The 23,910-nt window shown below is 44.2% G+C and overlaps 1 protein-coding gene across 1 annotated transcript in view; it reads right to left on the bottom strand.

The window, feature by feature from the left end:
• Nucleotides 1-23,910, bottom strand: part of LOC104508236 (arf-GAP with GTPase, ANK repeat and PH domain-containing protein 1) — a gene marked incomplete at its 5' end in the record, with an annotated part of 45,144 nt that overhangs the window by 14,874 nt on the left and 6,360 nt on the right. Inside the window, one exon of the mRNA XM_010149791.1 lies at nucleotides 21,289-21,511. Coding sequence (XP_010148093.1) covers nucleotides 21,289-21,511 — 223 coding nt within the window. The remainder of the gene's footprint in view (nucleotides 1-21,288; nucleotides 21,512-23,910) is intronic.

The raw sequence follows: 23,910 nt of genomic DNA, 5'->3' as shown, positions 1-23,910 counted from the left end.
CGGTCATTGTTTCCCCCGTTTGCTCATGGAAACGGTTTCCTGAGTTGACCCACCTCTTCTTGTTCCGGGCAGGCCGAGTGTTTGCCAAAAACTTCTTTTGACTGCTCAGTTCACCGGCGCGATACAAAACCCACCAGCTGTTTCCAGCCACTGGGACAGGGGAGAAAGCCAATCGTACTGTTAACCCCTTCCCAACAACAACCCGCTGCTGCAGGAGGTCTGCTTGGGTTGGGTTGGTTGGTTGCCCGCAGAGAAGCTAGAGGGGCGCGAGCCCGTCATCCTTACGGCGGAGGAGCGAGACTGCGAGGTTGCTTCTTCTTACTTGGGAAAGAAATAGCTTCATTTAGTGTGAAAACAAAACATCATTTAGTTTTCCTCTTCCTTTCTCTTGGTTACACTCAAACTGCTCAAAGAAAAATCTTACTAATAGAGGCCAAAACCACTTTTGTTGAAACATTATCTTTAAAGGAGTACTTTCATTCCCCTGAACGTGCGCAGTCCTTATGAGGTTCATTTGCAATGCGCCTTTCTGTTTTGACGAGATAATAAAATATACTTTATTTAAAAACATTTCCATTTTCTCCCCAAAGGAATTTAAATGGTCAGTTAATCTTTCTGCTTCAGAACAGCCCACTGAGTAAATAAAAGAGGGCTCAAGATTATATAAACCAATATTTTCTTCATTCTAACACTGGTCTCGAAGGCTAAAATCCAACTGTACCTGAGCATCGGCTGTGTGGCCTTTTAGGGTAAATCAGTTTAACTTTTTAGCCTGGGAAAGAAAAAAAAAATGGAAACAAGATGATAGTTATCTCCAGCCTTCTGTGATTCTCAAGTCAATAGTAAATGGGGGGACTCGTTAGTGCCATAGTGATCCAATCAGGATGAAATTATGCAGTCATGTAAGAAATAATATCTATTAGGCTAATTTAATCAACGAATACTTTACAGATGAATTAGAATGCAGAATCCAATTATTTCAAACATTTGGACTGTCAGCCGCTGTGTTTTTGAAGCGGTGGAAGGGGAGAAAAAGAAGGTTTAAGGATCCTTTTAAGACGAGGGTGGCTGGGCTGTATTTATAGCAGGAGAGCTTATAACAGCAGAAAACTGACAACTACAATCATCACCTTCCGCGGCTCAGAGGGCTCGCGCCCAGGCGGCTCTAATCTAACCCTTCTCCGCGGCTCCTGGGGCACCTTCCTGTGGGATATTGGCATGGACCGCTTGATTTGCTATTTTCAGTGGCTGATAATTACTGTCTCAAGTCTTGATAATTTCCCCTTGCCAGTCACCCTTTTACGAGGAGGCTTACGCTCTAATTACAATAGGTCGGGTTTTATTTTGAAGGGAAGACGTGCCCAATACCCTGGCACTGCAGAGCTCCATCGGTTGCACACAGTATTCATTCCCCTTGAAGAGCTTGCTTTACAACGCCGAGCAAAGGGAAATGGTACACAGTAATTACTGCTACAAGGAGAAATGAGTTTAAAATACAACTTGACTCAAAGAGGAGAGGATGGAAGGACCGAGGGCTGCGAGTACCCACAAATCATATCCTTGATCCAGCGTGACTCGACATCTACTTGGCTGATGCTTTGCCAAATCTCAAGGGGATCGTAATGCTCACCAGAAGACCATCATTTCCCCACCAAGGAGGCTGTTGGATTAGGTCCTTGCCACAGACTAAAGGCACACAGAATCCCACATTCACGGCCTCTCCGTGGAAAATTTTCTCCCGAATCCACTGGAATTGGTGTTTCGTAGAGAAATAACAGCAGCTACCCTCCAGCTGAGGAGTGACTGTGAGAAGTCTCATCACCTCTTGTAGTTGAAGGTGGGCTCAAGACCCCAGCACTTCTCGAGAGCTAGTGAAACGTCTTACGCACGTCTACACCAGCCGGTCTCATCACACGGGGCCTGCCCGTCGCATTTCCTTTCAGAACGCTTGTTTCAAGAACTGAAGATGGCAAATGAGTATGTTTTGCTCAAGTCTAGAGGATAAAAATGACTCCTCCCTTCCTCATTAATAGACAAGCTACTCCTGAAAGCAATTAGTAGCCTGTACAGAAGAAAGCAAGGCTACAAGAAAGTAGCTATTTCCTGGTCTATCTTTCACAAAGACTGGAATGAGCTTCAACTGCAGCTAAAGCTAAAAAAAAAAACCCAAAACCCTCATGCCATTCTGTTGGCTTATATATTTCTTTTGAATATTTGAGCAATATCATGATGAACACAGAAAACCTTGTGCCTGTTGCAGAATGCAGATGCCCCACTGCTCTGTAAGGTCTGCGCCGCAATTCCCAACATACCTGTGATCCAAACATTTTTCTGCCCTGTCATCTGGAGCGGTTAATGGACTCTCTCATTGACTGGCTCTTGCTTATTTAAACATTTAATGCTCTTCTGATGCCCAAATTATGCCTGTTTCATGTGATGGATTAGCCCCGAACACAGCAGTGACAATTTTCTGCAATCTGTGGAATATCAAATTTTGATTACTTCAGGAGGAAAAAGTAAAGTTATAAGTAAACTGTTTTGATTGATAAGGAGCAGAGGAATACTTAATGCGGTGGTTCATTGGAAGCCTTGATGAATGCCTGGCAGGACTGTGATGAGTCCCCACAGAAGACGTGCAATAGCTCTAGGAAGATTTAAGATATTTATTGCTCAAATAAAACAAAACCAAGTGAGATGAGTAGGTGAAGCAGCACAGGGTGATCGCAATCTGCCGATCAAGACCAAGTGCAATCCTAATTTTTGCAGAGCAAAAACAAACTAATTTTCCAGCTTGCTTATAGAAGACTGATGGTTATTTTAGGAATTTCAGATGCTGCTTTTCTTCAATGAGGAACTGAGGACCATTCCACATTCAGGTCATCATAGTGGCTATCTTCTAGTTAACAATGGCAGTTCTGCTCTGGGGCTGTAGATTACTTTGCCTTACTTTTTTACCTTACTTTTTAAGGTAAAGATACAAGATCCCCACAGGCCCCACTCCTTCCGGCAGCAGCATATCCAGCTATGAGACTATCGACTTCAAGCTGAGCAAGGTTTTCCAAAAGGAGCGTTCCTAGCATCTGGCTGTTACCTGCTGAAGTTTGTATGCACTGATGTGTAGTAGAAGTACCACCTTTTGCTCCAAAGCAGGGTGCAGAGGTTCTCTGAAGAGACAGGCTGCGTTCTCATCAATTACAAATCTCTCTTATTCAGGACTTCGATGGCAATAACGTGTCAACAATCTTCTTGTGATGGTAGAAGCAGATGTGACCCCTCCACTCTGAAACAGTCGCTGAACTATGTCTTTGTGAAAATCCCTAAAGCTCTCCCTGACTGTGAGCAAGGAAGGGACTTTTTATTGAAAGCATCTTCCCAAAACGCTTCAGACTACGCGAATCTTCCAAGAGATAGAAGGAAGAAAAAAAGCCACCAGTGAAGACCATGATGCATTTGAAGGCAGGGCTGCATCAACAGCACCTTCTCCTCCTTCAGAAAAGGGAGCTTGCCTGAGTCTGCAGCGCTGTTTTGCTATTAAAAAGGCAGAGTTACAGCCATGCGATGAGGAGAACCCAGTTTTTATTTTCCGTTTGCTATTGCCGAGTGGGGCTGATGGATGTTTTGGACAGGAGAGTCTGAGAGCAGGCTTTGTGACCCAAGATGATTAAAACAGTTGTCTTGAGCGGAGTTTGTCTGTTCTGAAAAGGAGTGGGGGAGACCCCAACTAATCCATCAGCAATCTACTGCTGGCAGACTGAGACATTGATTAGAAATGACAGCTTTGCAACAGGTTCCAAATCGAAGTGCAGTAAAACTAGCTAGTCTGTTGTTGTAAAAGCCGCCGAAGAGCTGCAGCTATCCTGGCGATTCTCAGCTTTCTAGCTTACATACTCCAAGAACCACTATGTGGTGGGATGGGAACATCAGGGGCTTTGTGGGCACTCCAAGAAGGATAAAGATCCCGGTAATAACATGAAGGATGCTCACCACTGTATCTGGAGGCTGAGAGCACGACGGCTTTGGTGGTTGCTCTGATATTTCAGATGCAGAGCAGAACCCAATGGCAGGCTCAGTTATTACTATCAAGAGAGACCATGCAAGAGCAAAAAGACTAAGGATCTGTGGTCTTCCCTGCAAAATGCTTGGATTTTCCAGGGCTATTAGGCTGGGCTACCATGCCTTTTGCTAATAATGTTCAGGATGAGATTCTTAAGATGGATGTAATCAAACTATTTTGTCTACTGTAAAAGGTTCTTCCACTCTCAAAAAAGTAATAGTCACTTATTATTCTGAGATCCAAACAATGCGACAGACCTAGCTGGTGATTTTGTATGTCTTTTATAGTGAAAAAACCCGAAAGTTCCTATTATTGATGTGATCTGGCAATGAAAATACAGGTTTTAATTTCTTGTCTGTGTTAGGAAATTTTGTATTTTCCATCTGACAAAAGCCAAGCAGCTGTGAGAGTAAGAAGGAGGTCCATCAGTTTTCTGAGAATTTTTTTTAAGCTCCTGGATCGGGACAGAAAGGATGGACCACTGAGAACTGCCAGGTCAGACCTTAAAGCGCATCTCTGGGGGTAACTGATCCCAGTCCTACCTCACCAAACCACGCCTGGTGATCTGAGCGCTGGCAGCAACCCCACTGTTTCCTTGCAGTCCATCTTTTGGGAATTGCTTCTGCTTCTGAGGAATACAATAACCTGGTAGCTACCTCAAATCCTGCCTGGATGCTTTGAAAAAGCTATCGCTCCCTTAGAGATCAAGTGGGCAGCAGCCCCTTAACAGGAACTGGTCTATGAGCTACCACCACATGTCTAATTAATGACCCTGCCGGTCGCAGCTGGAAGAGCTGAGCTGGGGGTGATTAATTAAATTAGCTGGCAGAGGAAATTACAGTGGAAAAGCCAAAGTTTGATTGCTCCATAATTAACCGCAGTGCAAATAATATCTGCATCTATAACTTCCAGCGATGAGATCAGAAGCCAATTGAATTTGGCACTGATTGAAGCTGTAAATATCCTGTGGTGAAAAGTGATAGGTTTGTTCTGAAGGGAAAACTTACAGAAATGGACATCCAGCGGATGCAAGAAGGGAGCAGGGGACACAGGAGGAAAGAGCACTGGAATTAGATCTTGATTTCAGCTGATTTCTGTAGTCTTCTGGCATGGTGGTGGACTCAACATGAAATAGAAAGAAGTATTTAAAAAAATCTCCTATAGCTGCTGAATGCGGCGAGAGCCCTTATCAGAGATTCGGCCATTCTGGAAAGTAAAGGGCACCTAGATCATTCCGTCCCTTCCCTTGGTTCCCATCGTGTTTGCTAGCGGTGGGACTCATTGCTTTTCCCTGGGAGATGACTGCACAGCTCGAGGTAACCAGCCCCAACCCTTCCTCTCAATTTCTGCTCCTAGGGGCACTTTCTTGAACTACAAGAACCTGTTTTCCCAAGGAGTGTGTCACCTCCAAATGTCTGCAAACACCTCCACCCCTCCACAATTACTAGCGTTTCATTAACCTCCTCCTGAAGATACATACTCATGGACGACTTGAAACCTTTCTTCTCACTCTTCTCCAAAATTCCCTTTCCATTTTGGCCAAGTAATGGTCACGACACACACCCACCTTGAACCCTGTATCAAGCTGAATTACTGACCCTTATCCCACTTTCACTGCTGAGGTAGCTCTGGCTTAAAGAAAGCTCAGATTTTTCACTGATGCCTCAGATGCACACCCCCCTTAAATGATCCAAGTTTTATTTACATGCTTTGCAAACTGCTACTCTTGGATAAAAACTGCATATTCCAGGAAATATATTTTTTTTTAAAGCTGTGACATTGGTTTTCCTGAATCGTGAACTACTAGCTAAAGGGCTATGTGTAAAGTATTTGATATTTCGTATGTTATTTTACTCTGACTGATAAACATACGTTTGGTAAATATACACATCTCAGATGAAATTGCACTTACCGAGGTTTCAGTAAAAGCACAGAATCAAATACTCTTGGAATTGGACATTAGCAAAAGGCCCCCAAATTATACTGCAAACCCCGAGCAAACCTGGAAGCAAGCACTTCAAATGAGAGATGATTGCTGGGTTTGGGCCAGGCAGCATAATTCAATCTATGACTTTCCGTGGAAAACTCAGGCTCTGCCTACACCAGCAAATACGGAGGTGCAGTAGGAACAGACATGTAGGGTGGAGCAGCTGCTGCCAAGGACCTTATATATTAATGATCCAGGGGCATTACCTTTAATTGATCGAGCCTCGTCCTTTGAATCACCCAGTCCCAATTATAAACGAGGTTCAAAGCTTCCAGTGGTTGGACCTTCATGCTCAAAGTAAGGGCCGGGGCACACTGGGTGCACGTGGAGCTTCCAGTTGGGTTTCTCCAACAGGAATCTGGTTTGCATGCACCCAGACCAGCCTGTGACCCAAACCAACTCCTGCTGCTCCAGTCCAAGCAGATTTTGGCACTGACTTTGCCATTCGACCCTCTTCACCAAGTCTGCTGCCCGGCAGTGAGTGGTACAAGCAGGCCCGAGGAAAAGCATATTCCGATTCCTCTATTTGCATAAAAACAAAAGCACGATATCGATTGTAAACACACAAGTCCTGCTCTGCTTTGTCATTTCTTTTCGACTGATCTGAGAGAGCCCAGACTGATCATAAAAAGTCTGAGAAGACCTCGCAAAGTACATTAATAAACAGCACAGTTATTGATTGCTGTCAGAGAAAATAGGCACATTCAAATTTACAAGCTGCCCTGCCCACATACACACTCATAAGCTGTCCATTAAATACTGCTTGACAAATTATTCTCATGATTAACTGGAGACTCAACCAGTTTCCCTGCAGAGCAGCCAGGCACGGCATCCCATTCCCTCCCCAGAAACACACAGTCCTGTTCTTGCTCGGCCAGCTGCAGCTCTGGGGCATTATCCACCTTTCTGTAAAACAAGAAGCTCTGTCAGCCCAAGTTATTTGTCTCTAATGTTAGAAATAATATAACCATCTTCTTGTTTTTATTATTTTATTACTCTAGGGCTGTCGAGACTGGTTTTTGCTTTATCCTGAAAGCCCTCCCTGTAGACTGGCTTGATTCCTGTATGTCTTACTACAGCAGTGAGATGGTTGGCCACATCCTGACTGCTAAGAATACAACCCAAACCTCTTTCCCCCAGCATGTCACATGCACTTGCCTCTTCATACAGTATCAGGTTTGGCATTTTTTGAAGGGTATTTTCCTTGCACTACTGAAACATCCTCTCTGAAGCCTCACAGTAAAATTTACACCATGGCATCCTCTCGCTCTTATTCCACGTTTTAACACATACACTGGTAGGCAACAAGCTGTCTGGCTCCACAAAAATGCAAATGTGACAACAAACGCTAGCTGAAACATTAGATTTGGACATGTATTAATTTCACAAGTCCCAAAACTTCATCAGAAGAGTCACTTTCTGGAGACTCTTCTCTCATTTTTTTCCGAGCGTTTCATTTGCACATTCTGCGCATCCCTAAATCTAGCCTGGATCTCCACACTTCCCCTCCAAACACCGGTCCCGGGGCGGATCTGCATGGTGTGCCACGGGCAAGGGCCTTCACAAAGACTGAGTTTCGGAAGGACATGAATTAGAGAGAAATTCCACAACGTAATTAAGAAACGTTCCCCTTCCCCAATTTTAAATTCTCCGATGGCTTTAATTAACTTGCCCTAGAGCAATAAGCCAAGCAATGAGGTTGGCGAACTCCTGAAAGTATAAAGCAGGTTGTCTCGGCACAGCTCCTGCCCCACTCACATTTTGAGCTATGGGATGTTCTTTTTTCCCCCCCTTCATGTCTTTTTTTAACGTGGTTCTTTTAACATATAAACTCAGCAGCATTTTAAAGCCTGGCTCCACGAAGAAAAACCTGCCTGCAAAACGCTAGTGCCCGCAGATTTCTATTTAAGTAAGGAAGCGCACAAGAAAAGGTCCAACCCAATGACAATCCAACATAAGACTTACATTACACCACAGGAGGGGATGGCTGTTATTTCCAGAAGTGACCTGATCCTCAGCTCTTCTGACCATCACAGCCCATCAGCACGTTGCAGATCACGCTCTGTGTCTCTCCACGGTCGGGAAACCTGTCCTCTTTTACCGACTGCCAGCCAGACTGATCTAAGGCAGCAGCGCTCAACCTTTCTAGGCTCCAACTACCCGACGGTTTGAACAGCAAGGAAAGACTGCGTGCCATAAACCTCTGCTGCACAGGCAGAGGGCTGGGCATTTCACGGAGACCGTGGGTTATCGGCACGCGTTGCGGATCACTTGCAGCGTGCGCAGAGCACAGGCACACCAGTAAGTCCTTGCCTTCTCCCAAGGGGTGCCGGACAAGCAAGCACTGACCTGCACCCATACTCTCCTGCTGATGCTGCCCATAGGTATATATTTATATATACACACCCCAACCAACATCACAGTTCTGACCACTCAAAATCGCAACTGCAATAGTATTTTAAAATCATTAAAACTCCAGTTTCTCCTTGACTGGAGGTCCGAACAAGTAACTTCAATTTCTGTAGTTGCTCCGCTCCTGCCCCTTTTTTTTGCCTTAATGCACCAGGCCAATCCAAGCTGTTTATGACTGGTCTGAGCTGCGGGAGTTGCACAAGTGGCCAAAGCAGACCTGGTCTGGAAAGGCTCAGAAAGGAGCACACACACGTAATTAGCAAAGGATTAGACCTGCAAATTTTTGCTTCTTGGGATGAGAAAGGAAAAAAGCCAGTTTCTGGATATATCTCAAGCTGAAGGCTGAAGATATCCTTCAGCTTTAGTATGCTGTGACACAATCCCACCCTTTCCACTTGCAGAGGAGTCTTAGAAGTGTTAATTAAGGTTGGGATTTAATTGTGCACGCACCTCGGTTTCCCAAGTCTGGCTTGTGCTGTAGAGAAGTGAAAACACAACAGAAATATCACGTAGAAATTCTGACCTGGATGAAACCAGGAAAATGTAAATCTTTGGGGAAAGAAGAAAAGTTAGCTGGGAGATTTCTAGGCCATGACACACTCATCTGTTCAGCACGAAGACTTTTTGAAGCATATCCCATCCGTACCTTTTGAGGCTTACCAATTACGAAGAGATGGCTTCTTCTCACTACCGTATGTCTCTGCAGACTCACACAAAAAATGCCTCAGCGACAGGACTTTGCACTGTCTGCACAATCTAGTTAATAGGCACAGTAAGGCATTTCATTTCACTCTAATTCCTACCCTCCAAAGGCTCTGATTGGTCACCTGGGTTCACCTCAACACATTTTAGCCTGCTATTTAATTACTTTAAAGCTGGAGTGACGGTGGTCTTATTTCTTCCGGTCACTCTTCTCTTTCAGGGGTTCGCTGCTGGCTCCCCCACCAGCGCCTGCACATCTGAAAATCCAGCAGTAAGCGCATTGCCTCTGACAAACGGGTAATATTTGAGAGCCGTGGGGAAACTGCATTTGGGCTGATGTGTATATCAAGTTTCAGTCCAGTCAAAAGCCAGCACCATCTTTTCACTGCTGCCCTTTTCATTTAGTTATCCTACTGAAGTCTTATCTCCCCAGTCCCTTGCCATAGGCTACCAGCTTCCTGCAGAGCCAGAAACAAAGCTCAGTCTTAAACAAAGGAAAAAAAAGGAAAAAAATCACAAAAGAGAGAAAGTTGGTCACAGTTACTGTTATGGAGCCCTGCAGGTTCTGTAGCCACGACCAAAGCAAAGGCATGCTGCTGCTTCTGTGCCTAGTGTCACCGGCCAGCAAAGCCACCAGTAACACGGCAAGGCACTGCCTTTTTTTAAAGTACAGTTAAGCATCACCACCGCTGGTTTTAGGCATGCTCTTTTCTCCGCTGTACCGCAAGCTCAAACAAAGCCATCTGCCATCCAAACAACCTCCAAAGGCTGAAACAGTCAAAAACAACACGGGAGGATGAAGGCACGCAACTACCACCATCACTAGTGGCCGCTGCCGAAAGCTTGTTGCCCATGAACCACAACTTCCCTTAACATCCCAGCTGAGGTAAGCCCGGAAAAAGGTAATGTGAGGACCACCTCCCCAGGCTCTCTACCTAACGAGTGACAACCTGTCCTCATGTTTAACCACAACTGGTTTATATATGACTTAACAGCAGAAAACACGTGTAGGAACTTAAAAAATCATTTATATAATTAAGCTTCAGCAGCACAAACTAGGAGTAAACTGGCTTTAGAGTAAGAGCTCTTAAGCCATGTATAGCAACCAATTTGACTTTTATGTTTAACTAAATAACTTCATTTTTGGTGAGAGCTGACACCCAGGGAAGGCAGCCATGACCTTAGGGCAGGAGAAATGAAAGGAACAGGTTAAACACGAGGTGCACCAAAAAGCTTCAAATCAAAAGAGAATTTTTTACATAATATCTCTTTCTAACAAAATACATATATTTTTTAATATGCTGGGTATTTCTCAAGGCAGCGAAAGAGCTCTGTCAAGCTCCTCAGCAGCAGCGAGCGCTCGACTTGCCGGACTTTCCGAAGTTAAACGCATCTTATAGATGAGCCTTTGGATCTGACCCGAGGTTCCTTCTAACAGCTGATGCTTGGCATTTGGCATTTTTTTCCTCACTTGCCTTTTTTTCCCCTCTTTTTATTACTACAAGTTTTAGTCTCACACAAGTCTGAATTTCGAAAGCAACACAAGTGTTAAATGCTTTTCCTTTCAGAAATAACTGATAGAATAGCTACTATTAAAGAGAGTGAGGGCAAAGTTGGCTTTGGTAAAGCTGCCCAATGCTTTACGCAGTAAATGCCATTTTTCAGTTGCTTTTAGCTTACTATATTTAAGAGGAAATGCTCTGTATTTATTCCTTAGGAGTTGCAGAGAAGCAGATGTGTGTGTACACACATAAACTGAGTAGCATGGTACTGAATTTCAGAGTGAATGATAAGAACTGGGTTCAGGTAAGCCTAGCCACATAAAAGTACTCCCTGCAAATCTTCTGTTGCCAAGTTCAGTCATTTCTGTGAATTGCTCCTGGGGTCACAGAAGTATCTCATGGGCTTCCAGGAAAAACACATCTGATTTGATAGATGCTAATCCCTGAAAACGAGGAGCACGTGAGCATAATCAAGTTTTTTTTTTTTTTAATACTCCTCTACCATACACTTGCCCCATCTCAGAGTTCAGACCACAAAGCTGCACTACGCTGTGCTCCTAATTCAGGTGTTTCATTGTAGACACTGTAAATAACACCTCACAATGAGCTCAGTTTCAATCTCCAGTCACACAGCCAATTCCAAGCTCGGCAAGGCAGCAATTTTTATTGCAAATGTGAAGCCACAGTGAAGACACTTTGGTCTTCAAATCTGAGATGCTCGCTAGGTGTTTGAGAGAATGAATACACACCAAAAAATAACCAGTCCATATCTAAACCGAAAATTAAGTTAAGCAAAGAGCCTACACTGTTTTGAGACCTTTAGAAGAGGCACTCAACCGACTAGTTCTTATTCCAGCAAACCAAAAAAATTACTTTTTCTGACAGCTGACTATTGATTTATGAATACTGCTTTCCCAGTATTTCTCCCCACTTTCACTTCACACAACAGAAAGAAATCCTCCTTCCTTGAGTCCTGAACTCGAATCCTACATTTCCCAAAGTGTAACAGCTCATCAACTTCCTTTTTAGGGAATTTCAGCTTTACATGGAGCTTTTCAGCACGGCAACCCAATATATGCAAAACCAGACCCCAAAATTGTCAAGAATCTCAGCAGAATAAAGGTACCTTGAGTTGACTCTACCTCCAAGGTAAAACATTTCAGTCTCTATCTCCTGTCTACTGCAGAAACCTCAAGAGGCAAGATGTTGTCTAACAGCTCTGATTTGAAAGCTTCATACACTCAAGGATGTTTTTCCTCAAATCTTCTGGGTGTATCCCGTGTGGCTTCTAATTTTTTTCATTACCGCTGAAAACTACCTTCAAAACCAAGGGATAGGTGTTTTCCACAATTCCTGGGGATGACACGTTATGGAAAAAACTCTGCAAATGTCACTGGGTTTATAAGAAAAAGGTAAAAACCTGCTAAAATATGGATTGGTGCTTTCCTCTTCCTCTACTTTATGAAAGCAAAGCTACTTGTCTTCTCTTTCAAGGCCCCTTGAAGGCCCTTCCCTTCTTTTTATCTTCAGTCCAGTGTTCAAAGCCTGACCATTGTCTCTGCCCCTCTCCTCTGAGCGTCATTTTTGCATTGTCACCATACCCACAAAATCGGGGTTTAAGGAAGGACTTTAGTTTCTTAGCGAGGAGCTATCTTAGCTACCAGGTACTGAAACAAGGCTGAAACACATTGCTTTCTTCTCCCCTCTCCAAAAACGTTTTTCAAAGGACAAACAGCAAATGGATGTATGGATAGTCTAACACATGAGAGACATCAGAAAAAATGAGAAGACAAAAGCATGTAGGATTTCTTTGGCTCTTCTTTCCAAAAACTGCAGGCTATACTTGGGGAAACTCTCTAGAAGGCAGTTGGTAAGCAAGAGGTAAGGGATATACTATTAAAGCAGTGTAATTAGAAATCTCTGCTGAATAGGGGCCATATGGGTCTGTAGCATACATCACAGCACCCGTACAGCGTGTACACGTACCAGGTGAGGTATGAAGGCGGACAGCACTAACTGTGTCAAGTCCATATACACATACAAATCAAAAATTCAGAGCATTTAACAGAAGTAAATAATTTCATAGAATCATAGAATGGTTAGGGTTAGAAGGGACCTTAAAGCCCATCCAGTTCCAACCCCCCTGCCATGGGCAGGGACACCCTCCACTAGACCAGGTTGCTCCAAGCCTCATCCAGCCTGGCCTTGGACACTTCCAGGGATGGGGCATCCACAGCTTCTCTGGGCAACCTGTGCCAGTGCCTCACCACCCTCTCCAGGAAGAACTTCTTCCTGATATCCAATCTAAACCTCCCCACTTTCAATTTAAACCCATTCCCCCTTGTCCTGTCACTACAGGCCCTTGTAAAAAGTCCCCCCCAGCTTCCTTGTAGCCCCTTCAGGCACTGGAAGGGGCTATAAGGTCTCCCCGGAGCCTTCTCTTCTCCAGGCTGAAAACCCCACCTCTCTCAGCCTGTCCCCATAGCAGAGGGGCTCCAGCCCTCGGAGCATCTTCGTGGCCTCCTCTAGACTCACTCCAACCGGTCTATATCCTGATGTTGAGGGCTCCACTCTTAGTAAAAGTAGTAGTTACACTATTTAGATTAAAAGAAGATTGTTACTGAGGCTTTGACATCTTTGCTTTTTAACCAACAGTCTAATGCATTGCAGGAGGAATACTTCCTCTGCAGGTTTCTCTTTCACAGGCAATGAGGAGAATAGTATTTACAATAATAACGGCAAACTAACCTCCTGTTTACCAAGTGTTTGAGTTTTTATCAAAGAGAGATTTGCACATAAGAAACGTGCAACTGAACCAGGGAGCATTTTACCTAAAGCGCTCATTAACTTGGACAACCAGGGTCGAGGTGTTTTTTTCTGTTGTTGTTGTTTTATTTTTCATCATCCAGGCATCTCCCACACCGCTATACACGCACCAGCGTTTTACTGGATCAGCTCCTGGATGACAAGGTCTGCCACGCAGCTACAATGACAATAAAATACGTCGTACTACTACTAACCTTCGGCTTTGGAGTATTTCATTTGAGCTTCTGAGGCCTCCAAATGGTGAAATCCGACCAGCCCACACCCAAGCTGACATTTCATTTGCCTCACTTAGTTATTCTTATTAGATGCATTTCCTGGAAGCTACTGGTAAGTGACAAATTTTATTTTTTTTTTAAATTTAATTTTAAAACAATTACAATTACTCTAATCTGAAAGCATGCAATCTAGCATGTCAGAATCAGTTCACTTCTAGAGCCATGCAAGGAAAGGTTTTGGTTTACTGGCAGCAATGAATCAGCCTTTTTTATTTATGCATGCGTCTGAAAACGCAATACTCTCGTAACTAATAACTTATACATTTTCCTCATTATCTTTATGAAATATCTGCTGTCCAAAACAGAGCTAATACAACTCCAGCTCACTGGGAGATGCGCTGTTCATTGTAGTTCAGCCACCAGAAAGACCAGGAGTGAGTTACGACTCAGCGTTTGCCAGTGGGTTATTATTTTTTTCACCCCCTTTTCATGAATTCCTTCCCAAAGTCTCCCCCGTTCACAGGACTTGCTGAAATATCTTAAGTCAAATCTTAAGTCCCCTAGCAGCTGTTGGGTCGGCAGAAGCCCAGCTGCCTAAACTTTATTGGCAGCGAATGTCATTCTTGCACACAAACTGCGTGCCTGGAAAACCCAAAGGCACATCTTGGGCTATCACATCCCATCACGTTCCCCGACGAGATGTGAAAACCGAAATGGAAAACGTCAACAAACTCCGGCCGCGGCGAGGAGCGGGGCATGCCCGCTGACAAGCGTGCTGCAATGACAGAAATGGACTTGGAGTTGCAATTAGTGGCACTGTCATTTTCGGGCGCTCCTGCCAATTAATTAAGCCTGTCAAATGGAAAAACAGCAGCATTCACATGATAATTTATATAGGGAGAGACTGGTGGGGGGAGAGAGAAAGAAAGTTAAACTGTCCTTGTTATAATTGTTAACTCTGATCGCTCAAGTAGAAGACGGGCTGATTAAAACTCCAAACGAGCCCCTAGCTCGCTTAAATCTCAGAGTCCGGAATGATAGAATCAGAGGAGTTTATTCATACCATTAAGCCCCAGAGAACTTAATTGAAAGAAGAGCATAGCCTGGACCTTGACAAGCGGGAGGTCACAGTAATTGCTGCCGGACATATTTAACATTAAGATAATCAGGCCATTAATTACCCTTTGGATCATTAAATCAGCCAGTTGCAAAATGAAATTTCTGCCTCTATTACTCACTTGAGAGACCACAGGGGTGGCTTTTAATTTATCAGTGAGCTTGAGATACAAAGGACCAGGCTTGGGGAGGAAGGAAAGGGGGAGAAAGGGGGGGGTTTGCTTCAGCAGAGGCAGGAATATCAATCCGCCATGCTTGGTGATCGTGGCAAATTAACTAGGTAAGATAACCTCAGCTTCTAAAGGCAGAAGCTGGGGGTATGTAAATAGATGAGGGCAGACAGGGAGATCAGAGCCTGCACACCACTTAGCAGGATAATAAAGGAAATCATCCTTGATTATCAGTGCTAATTTGGACACTGCCGGTAGCTTGTTATGCGTGTTCTGAGTAGCATTTAATTAATTCAATTGCTTGTTAATGAGGGAAGTGACATGTGGGGAGCAGATGCCACCCAACTGCAGATGGGTTCTGGTCAGCCCTTCACAATAAAATCTTCTTTTTTTTTTTTTTTTAAATTTTAAAAACACCCTTCCCCCACCCCTGCAATGGGAAAGGTGTCAAGCATGGAGGAGCATTCAAAAGGCACAAAACACTGACCTCATCAGGCCAAGAACCGCTAAGAAACCAGACCTGACAACTGCGGATAGAGAGGTACCGGTGTTCCCCCAGGCCCCATTTGTAACGCTGCGGCCTTATGCCAGGAATCGGAGACCAACAGGACTATAACCGCAGTCTGATGGCCAAAAGGAAGGGGAAATGAGAGAGAGATGAAATGGAGCATCCTTACAAGATCCAGGACATGATACCGGGATCGTACCTACTCCATTTCCCTGGGCTTGCCCTTTATCTCAGCTGTCCATAATGTAGGAATAATTATTTTTACACAAAAAAATAAAGAGAAGGCATGGTTTCATATTCTTCATAGAAGGCACTGCCCAGTTATCCCTGAAAACCCCATGCATGCTCAGCACAGCGGATGCTCGCCTCGAAACGGCAAGCCAGCCTTCAGCTGAGGCTTGTAAAAGTCTGCTAAATATAGTCGAGCTGCATAATGTTTTTTCTGACACCATTAAATTCAGTTCATTAGTGAGCGAGGGATCAAACTGGATCTTACGCTGTAAGGTGAAAGTCAATTCCCAACACTGCCGGCTCCTAACTCCAGACTTCTCAGACAGCGGTAAGAACCTCTCTATTTTCTTATAACCTTTGGTAACCAGAATAAACAGGGTGACTGCTATGCAAACAGACTACCTGAGCAAAAACTGCCGCAGACGCTCCAACCTCCTTTTAAAGAGCTGCTGCCTGGGGCTGCCTCCGCAGACCTTAAAACTGCGCCGGAGCTTCTACTAACCACACGTCCCTCGCTTTAAAAATAGCTTTTTAACAGACTTGGAGGTTCTTCCTATTTATGAATCTTCTCAAAAAGGCGCCAAAATAGGTGGAGCCCTTTAAGGTCTGCATATAGCTAATGTAAATATTGAGCATCACTTGAGTAGGAGAACAAAAAGCGAGGCTGGGGTGGTGCCTAGATATCAAGCTGCCCCCAACCTCCTCTTGCCCAGCAGCTTCCAGTCGATGGAGGTGGATTCCTTGCTGGCACATCCATCCCAGCACTCCCAGAGAGATGGAAATGGAGACCTTGGGAGCTCAGAGAAAAAGGGTGAGGGCCAGGGGGCAGATAATCACCTCCTGGCGAGGGCAGAGGGATGGTGGGTGGCAGCTAGCCTCATTTGGAAAAGGCCAATAACATCTGAGGAAGTCAATGGCAGCAAGCAAGTCTGCAAACCAGAAGGCACACAGACAAAAATAGTACGTGGAGAGAGCAAAATGTGAGGTGTGTCCAAAAACAAGCCAAGTATCTGGTCGGAGATCTACGTACCAGTGCAAAAGGCCCAGGCGAAACACGGCGCAGACTCCCCAAGCTGGCATCACCACATCTCCGACATTCCTCCATAAGCAGTCCTGCCCCTGCCCCACCGGGCTACTGCTGTGTTGCACCACTCCAAATCAATGTTTTAAGAGTGTGCTTAAATAGTATCAATAGCAATTAGAGGGGAAAATCCTGATCTCATCCCCAGACCCAGTTAATTGTCGCAACATTGATTTACTCTAATTTGACTTCTCACTCCAAATTAAACCCACATTACTGAAGGAGGGACCGCAGGCAAACTCTCCCTGCTCACCCTCTCCCTTCCAAGACAATAAATTTAATATTGAATACACTTGGAAAAAAAACCTGGCAGTTGTTGCAGGATCCATACTGAAAGATCTTTTTCCTTTTCTCTCCCGTTTTTTTTTTCTTCCTGCGAGTAATTAAAAGATGCTTTTCTTGACTAATGATCCCCCTGTTTAGAAATGGGAAGTCGATACTCCTTCACCAGCAGTCAGCTTCAATTTGTCACAGGGCTCCCGAAGTTTGAGCGGCGGTTCTCAGGGCTGCTGGTAATTGCTGGAACCAATTACCAGCCTTCCAAAGCTGACCTAATCAGGGACCCACGGACACCACCGCTCACAGGCCAGCTGGTCCCCTTTCCCTTTCCCATTCACGTATTCGCCCGCGCTTGGGTTTTCTGCCGCTTTGACGATTTTTCGTGCTCGCCGGGAGCTTGTGTTTATTCCTCTCTCCTCCCTGTAATCACGCCAACACCCTCAGTCTGAACTTTGCCTCGTGTGACTGCTTTACCCTACGCTGCTTCCTTGGGGATCCCATTGAACCGGTGCTCCCATTACCTGCGCTGCCTGCCGGTTTAACGCCAGAGGCCATCCAAGGTGTCGCCTTTGATCCACAGGCACCGAATGACCTGAGGATCTGCTTATTTTAGAAGCAGCCTCTAGACTTGATGAGACATGGCACGTGTTAGCATCAGAGGACATACCTGGGCAATATATCCTTGACCAAAGTAACAGAGTAATGCCTTTTGCTACGTAACTCCCAGGTTTTGAGTTCACACCCTCCCATCTCAGAGCCTTTCTCACCCTCAAAATACGTTTTCAGGTTTATCTTTCCCCATGACTTCCTTGGAGAAAGAGTTTTTAAGAGAACCCGAGAGGACTAGGGAAGGACAGCAGTATGCTATGCTTGATGTGGTGCAAGTTCGGTATTGGTTCCAATATTTAATATACAAAATCAAAAATGCAAGCTGTACTCACAGCCTGGAAAAGCTCTATTCTTATAAATATTGGTGACATTTTCCTGAGTAAGACTCCTTAATTATGCCGTGGCCTACAGCAGCCATTTGGCAATCCCTCCTGCAAAACATGGGTCTCCCTGGGTCTCCCCACTCAACAGAAACCCCAGCTGAAGGGACTGCTTTTGAAGCCATGTCAAGACTTCCGAGACCCTTTCAGTCCGGCACGTGAACGCTCCTCGAGCCTCCCAGCCCACCAGACTTGGTATGTGCAGAGCCAGTCAATGATCCTTTTTTTTTTCCCTAGAAAGCCTGCGGGTTTCCACTGAGGGCTTCATCTCTAAGAGAAAGCCACACCATGAAACGGTGAAACCCACGTGATGTCTGATCCCCTCTACAAATGTCTATTAACTGAGGGTCCATCATGGTGTTGACAACTTCTTGTGCTTGGGGAGGGGCCACAGTGGAGACAGAAGATTTATGAGATGGGTCTATCAAAGAAACAGGCGAGAAGGTTGTATTTGTCTAAGGTCTTGTACTGACGCTTTGTGCTAAGCCTGCGAGTCAGTTCGGGGAACCTGTGTTTCCAATGCTTTGCTCGCAGGTCTCAGCCAAGGGGGGTGGATTAGAGAGTGCAGGTAGCGGAACTGAAAACAGGAGCGCTACGCAGGACAGATGTAGTGAGTGGGGCTGCAGAAGGGAACAGGGAGAAGAACAAGTTCAGGAAACCTGGAGGAAAACATGGGAGTACTTCCCTCTCAGGTTTTGGTGAGAACTCATTAAAGCAGGAGCATGTTGAGTGCGTGAACCTCTGCATATAGCGGCTCTCAGCCTCCAGCTGATCCCAGAGCCCACCAGCATGGGCTGAAACAGCCCCTCAACACCAGCTATCAGCTCTCTTCCCATTCAGAAGTTGTTTTGCTGAATGACTCTTTCCTCCCTCATCTCCAAATATCCTTGGATTCCCTGCATCCCTCCTCCACCAGAACTCCAAACCTCAGCTCCCTCATCACCCTTCTACTTGCTTCCTTTCTTGCCTCTTCCTCCTTCCATCCCTCAACAATATAAAACTGTGGTTTGTTTGACCCCACTTCATATCCACTGTAGCTTCTTCTGAGAGGATTCCTCAGGCAAAACTGGGAACCGCAGCGAGAAGACGGAATGCATACCTTCTATCTAACAAACTTCAACTTACTTTCTTGCCACTTCTTGGATGGAAGGATTATGATGCTAGTAGAGACCAAAGCAAAGTATGAAAGCAGGCACACACTTTCAAAAAGCAGCCCTTTCAGGTATTTATGTCCAAAGTATCACTTCAGTTCCTGCTTCAAACAGTGGAAAAAACGGGAGCAGCAAAGCGAGGTTACAATTGCTATGTGGGATCATTTTCAGATAAAGTTAATTGTATTTTTTCTAACAGCTCTTCCCTCACATAAGTGTGCACTTGGGCACACTGATAGAAATGCATATTTATAAAATGGATCTTTACACCTTTTGTTCAAAAACGTTAAGAGTCCAGGAAAAAAAAAAAGTGCAATTATGCCACTGACAAACATTAACAGCTGAATGTAAGCATGAAGATGTACAGAAACAAGGAAGAACTAAAATAAGCTCCAAGGATGAAATACAAAGAGAAATAACTTGATTTTCTGTAAGTAAAATTCACTTTCAAACATAAAAACCTGGATAATATAATTCAAATGGATGGGGCTGTTTTCATCACAGTCCTGTGTATTTTAGATTTTTCATGATAATATCTTTATTATATGTATACTAAAATAGTATTGAAAAAAAATACCCAATTGAGCCTTTTCCTTTTAAAAGTCTTTAGAACCGAGGTACATCTCCAGCTCACCTCAGTAGTAAGGAGCAACACGTATTTGCTAGTTGCAGCAATGCAAGATCCCTGGATTAAAGTAATACTAATGACTGAAAGGCAGCAATAAGTTGATTTCAACCTACCCGATAAAATCATTGTATTAGCTGTCTAATAATACACACGTATGCAGCAGACATAGAGCTTATGTATGAACAAAATCTCGGTGTAGGTCTCCCTGAACGTTTTTATACGCATAGTCATTCATCTAAGTAGCCTGATTAATGTACTGGCTTCATTCTCGAAGATGAACCAAAGGTGGCACCACAAATTCATTTTTCAGTGCTAACGAAATAATGCAGTAAGAAACAGTTGACTTTATTACAGGCAACAGCACAAACCTACCCCTACACCATAGGAGGTGGCCCAGGTACACGCTCGCAGGTTATGATTTCACTGGGTCCGGTACTGGAAAAAGCGGGATCCAGAAATACACACAAATGAAATCTAATTCTCTCTGATTTCTCTCATGTGCAGGAGGCAAACACTGAGAACTACAACTCCACTGTGCCGTTTGCTACCTGGGGACTCACCAGTGCTGGGATGCAAGCTGCCCTCTTGGAGCTCGCCCTAAGACAATTATAACGCCCTTCTGAAGAGAACTTCAAAGGTTGGGCCAGCTGGGCAAGGTGGTCCCAAAGGCCTTTCTCCTGCCTGAAAGCCCCTGCTGAAACTCTGTCTGCCATAGGTCGCTCTGCCTCCCCCAAGCCAATACCACAGTTACAACTATTAGCACTTACATTTTGTATTTTCAGAACGTTTGCCTCCTTTGACACTGATCAGATCAATGAAGCACAAAAAACCCTTCAGATTTGGTGGAACATCGCATCGCAGAAAGGTTTTCACTGTGCTGAGCTAGGACTGGTAGGTAAAACACTGTTCTCATAGGAAACATACTCCCCCATCAACTTATGCCTTCACATATATTACATTAAAAAACAATAAGCAAGTCCACAGCAAGAAGAACTTCCAACATCCATGATGACAACCCAAAGACCTGACGGCCAGGTACAAATTCCTGGGTGAGCCTGAACTACCGAAGGCAGATTGTTAATCATAAACTGCTTTGTCGGTTAGCCAACTGAACAAAAAAAATCTGTAGAGCTGCTGAGGAAACCTTCATAACAGTGAAAAAGTAACAGGGTCACTCAACTTTTGACACCCCCTGCTGCCTCAGACACATGTTCTTCCTGGGCACACAGTGAAGATATATGTGTATGTAATGATTTTTACAAGGCTGACTCCAAGGGAGAATTTTAAAAGTCCATGTTGTAAAACATCGTAACGCCCTACCACCTCTGACTGCAATGCCAAAATGAGGATTTATGTGGTCACAGCTTACAGCCTCGGCTGGTATCACACAGTACCTGCCCGCTGCACGCCACAGTGCGACGCAGCAGGAAATCCTACCTTGTGGAGTCTGACGAGGGTTTCATATGGCCTTGGCTGTTCTCTTCCCAGACGCTGTTTGCCAGCTCGTTCCCGATATGAGACATCACCTTGATGAGCTCTATAGGCCAGTCATCCAGGTCAAGGGAGCGGACCCGGGAGAGGTGCGTGCCAAGGTTTCGGTGGATACCTGAGCATTCGATACATATGAGGGCTCCCAGATTCAAGCTGGCCCAGTCAGGGTCTATGGGAAAAAGGGACACAAGCAGTTAGTACAACGAAACACCTAAGAAAACGTTCTAGTTAATGTTTGTGGATAAAGATTTTTCGCTCCGTTGGAAAAAAACAAAGCAGGTGTCCTGTCCAAAAGCACAGTTGGAAGGTCTTCCAGAAGGGCCAATTTTGCCCTGTGAAGATATTAATCCTTATGAGAAACCCTCAAGGAGTAAACCACACTTGTGTAGGGGTTCTCAAAAGATGTATCATTCCACCTTCTGTCAAAAGGAAAATGATTTCGGAAGAAAAGAAGAAACAAAACCCCCACAAATACAGTGGCAGTGTGATGATGAAGCAGTGGAGAAAGCCCCTCCTTGGGAATCTAGAGCCACTCGTAGCCAATTAGAAGGAAAAGGGAAGAAGAAAAAAAAAAAGCGCAACCAGATACAATGTCTCTGTTGCTAACTGTACCAACTCCCTTAATAACCATCCGTATCATCACCTACATGTGGCTTTTACATCTCACCCACTATGGGGTATGTTTTCATCTCTAAGATCAGGGAGATAAGTACTAAGATGAAAATGTGATACTTTGAACAGTTCCAGTTTTAGTGTACGAGCCACAAGAATTCCACCCGCCCACAAACAACCCCACAACCGGTAAGGCTGTGACAAACCTGACAGAAACCGGGAAATTCAAAGTCATTTCCCAAGATGGTTCACTTTTGTCACTCTCCTGTGTTACTTAAACCTTGATTTGTACCAATCTCCCTCTCTCCAACAAACACTCATTTTAACAAATGCAATGGAAGATGTATGGGAGGAATTTTTGGTGGCTTTCCCCCCACCCCGCTGCCAGATCTCTTCTTCTCACCTCACCCTGGGCCTCCCAAAGAACAAGTAGGCGATCATGAATGCCAAGCAGGAAAATGGTGGTAAATTGAGAGGGCAGGCAATTTTTATTCAAATCTCAATAAAATTTAGAGCTGATGGAAAATAAATTTCTAGTGTCCTCTTTCACTCAGGGAACTTTTCATTCAAAGACTCACTTTTACTTTATGTAACTCAAAATCAAAATGTTCTCTTTGGCAGCTAAAATATGTGGCAGTGAAACATTTTCTAGTTCTTTGCCATGTGACGTTGGGACAAAAAAAAATATGAAAGTAAAGCAGATAATTGTAATTGCGAAGTCCCACATTTCATTGAAGGTACTGACAGACATTTTTCAGTCAGTCCTTAGAAAACTAAAAATATCCCCGACAAGAAAAATCTCCCATCTTATTCCACTTGAGGAGAAAACCAGATCTTTTCTTTAAAAAGTTCCTGTCCATGCCAATTCTTATACTGGGAACACACAGCATCTCAGACCTCAAAAAAATAAGGTGAGACAAAACTCCTACCATGCTTTCCAAGTCCTTGCTAAGATAACCACGACAAGCTTCTCTCCTGCATATTTCTTCAGGTCACCTCCACCACTTACTTTCCGTGTCTTTCCAGTGGCATAACCAGTAGTGTATCTGACACAGACTAAAAATCTCAAAATACCAATTTGTCGGTAAAAGCCTAAACAGAGCAGATGGTGATTTGAAATTTGCAAACTGTGTCTCAGAATGAAGTTTCTGGCCCTGACCTGCAAAGGCCAGGGTTATCCTCACAAAAATAAAAAGTGTAATGAGCTCAAAGAAGCAAGAACTCAGAATGAAGCAAGAGGAAAAATACTTATTTTTTTCCAATCACTCTAACAGAACTGATGTTAAGGACCTGACCTCTCTCCCAGATACCTCTGTGTACTTGAAATATATCTAGTGTATCTTTTACTGAATGCATTTTTAAATATTCACCTACTTCCAAGTGCTGGTAAGACTGAAGTAGCCCACCAAAGCGATAACCACAAAGTCACACGAAATGTTGTCACAACAGCATTTTAAATTTTCAGTAATCTGACAACACACAGCTGAGTCTGAAGGTGGCAAACTAGGAAAGGAAAGTGTTGAACTCATTACAGACATCCAGTGAAAAACCAGACTTGTTGATCTTGGTGACAACCGGATAATGCCCAGCAAGACAGAGCTCTAATGAGGAAATTGGACAAGCGGCATCGCTCGATGGATTCTGGGAAAAAGCTGACATGATGTCACTTAGGACATCTGTTTCAGTGTATGCACATGAAAAATTGTTCTCAGAAGGAGGCATGCTGGATGACAGAAGTCACCAATAATAAAGGCAAGCTGTTGTAAACTGCATGCTCAGGGATGTCTCTGTTTTCAATTCACTGCTCCTATCTGCATCCTCCTCCTCCCATGTGTAGTTGAGAGCTTTTTAAATCTCATCCTTGAAATTTGTTACCACTGATTTACGCTGAGAATAAGCACACGTGGTTAGTAAGCCGTAACTATTCAAGATGTGTTTTTTTCCTTTTTTTTTTTT

Source organism: Eurypyga helias, unplaced genomic scaffold (genome assembly GCF_000690775.1).
Source record: "Eurypyga helias isolate BGI_N326 unplaced genomic scaffold, ASM69077v1 scaffold15884, whole genome shotgun sequence".
NCBI lineage: Eukaryota > Metazoa > Chordata > Aves > Eurypygiformes > Eurypygidae > Eurypyga > Eurypyga helias.
Note: the sequence above shows the minus strand (reverse complement) of the source record. Positions and strands in the feature narration are given on the sequence as shown.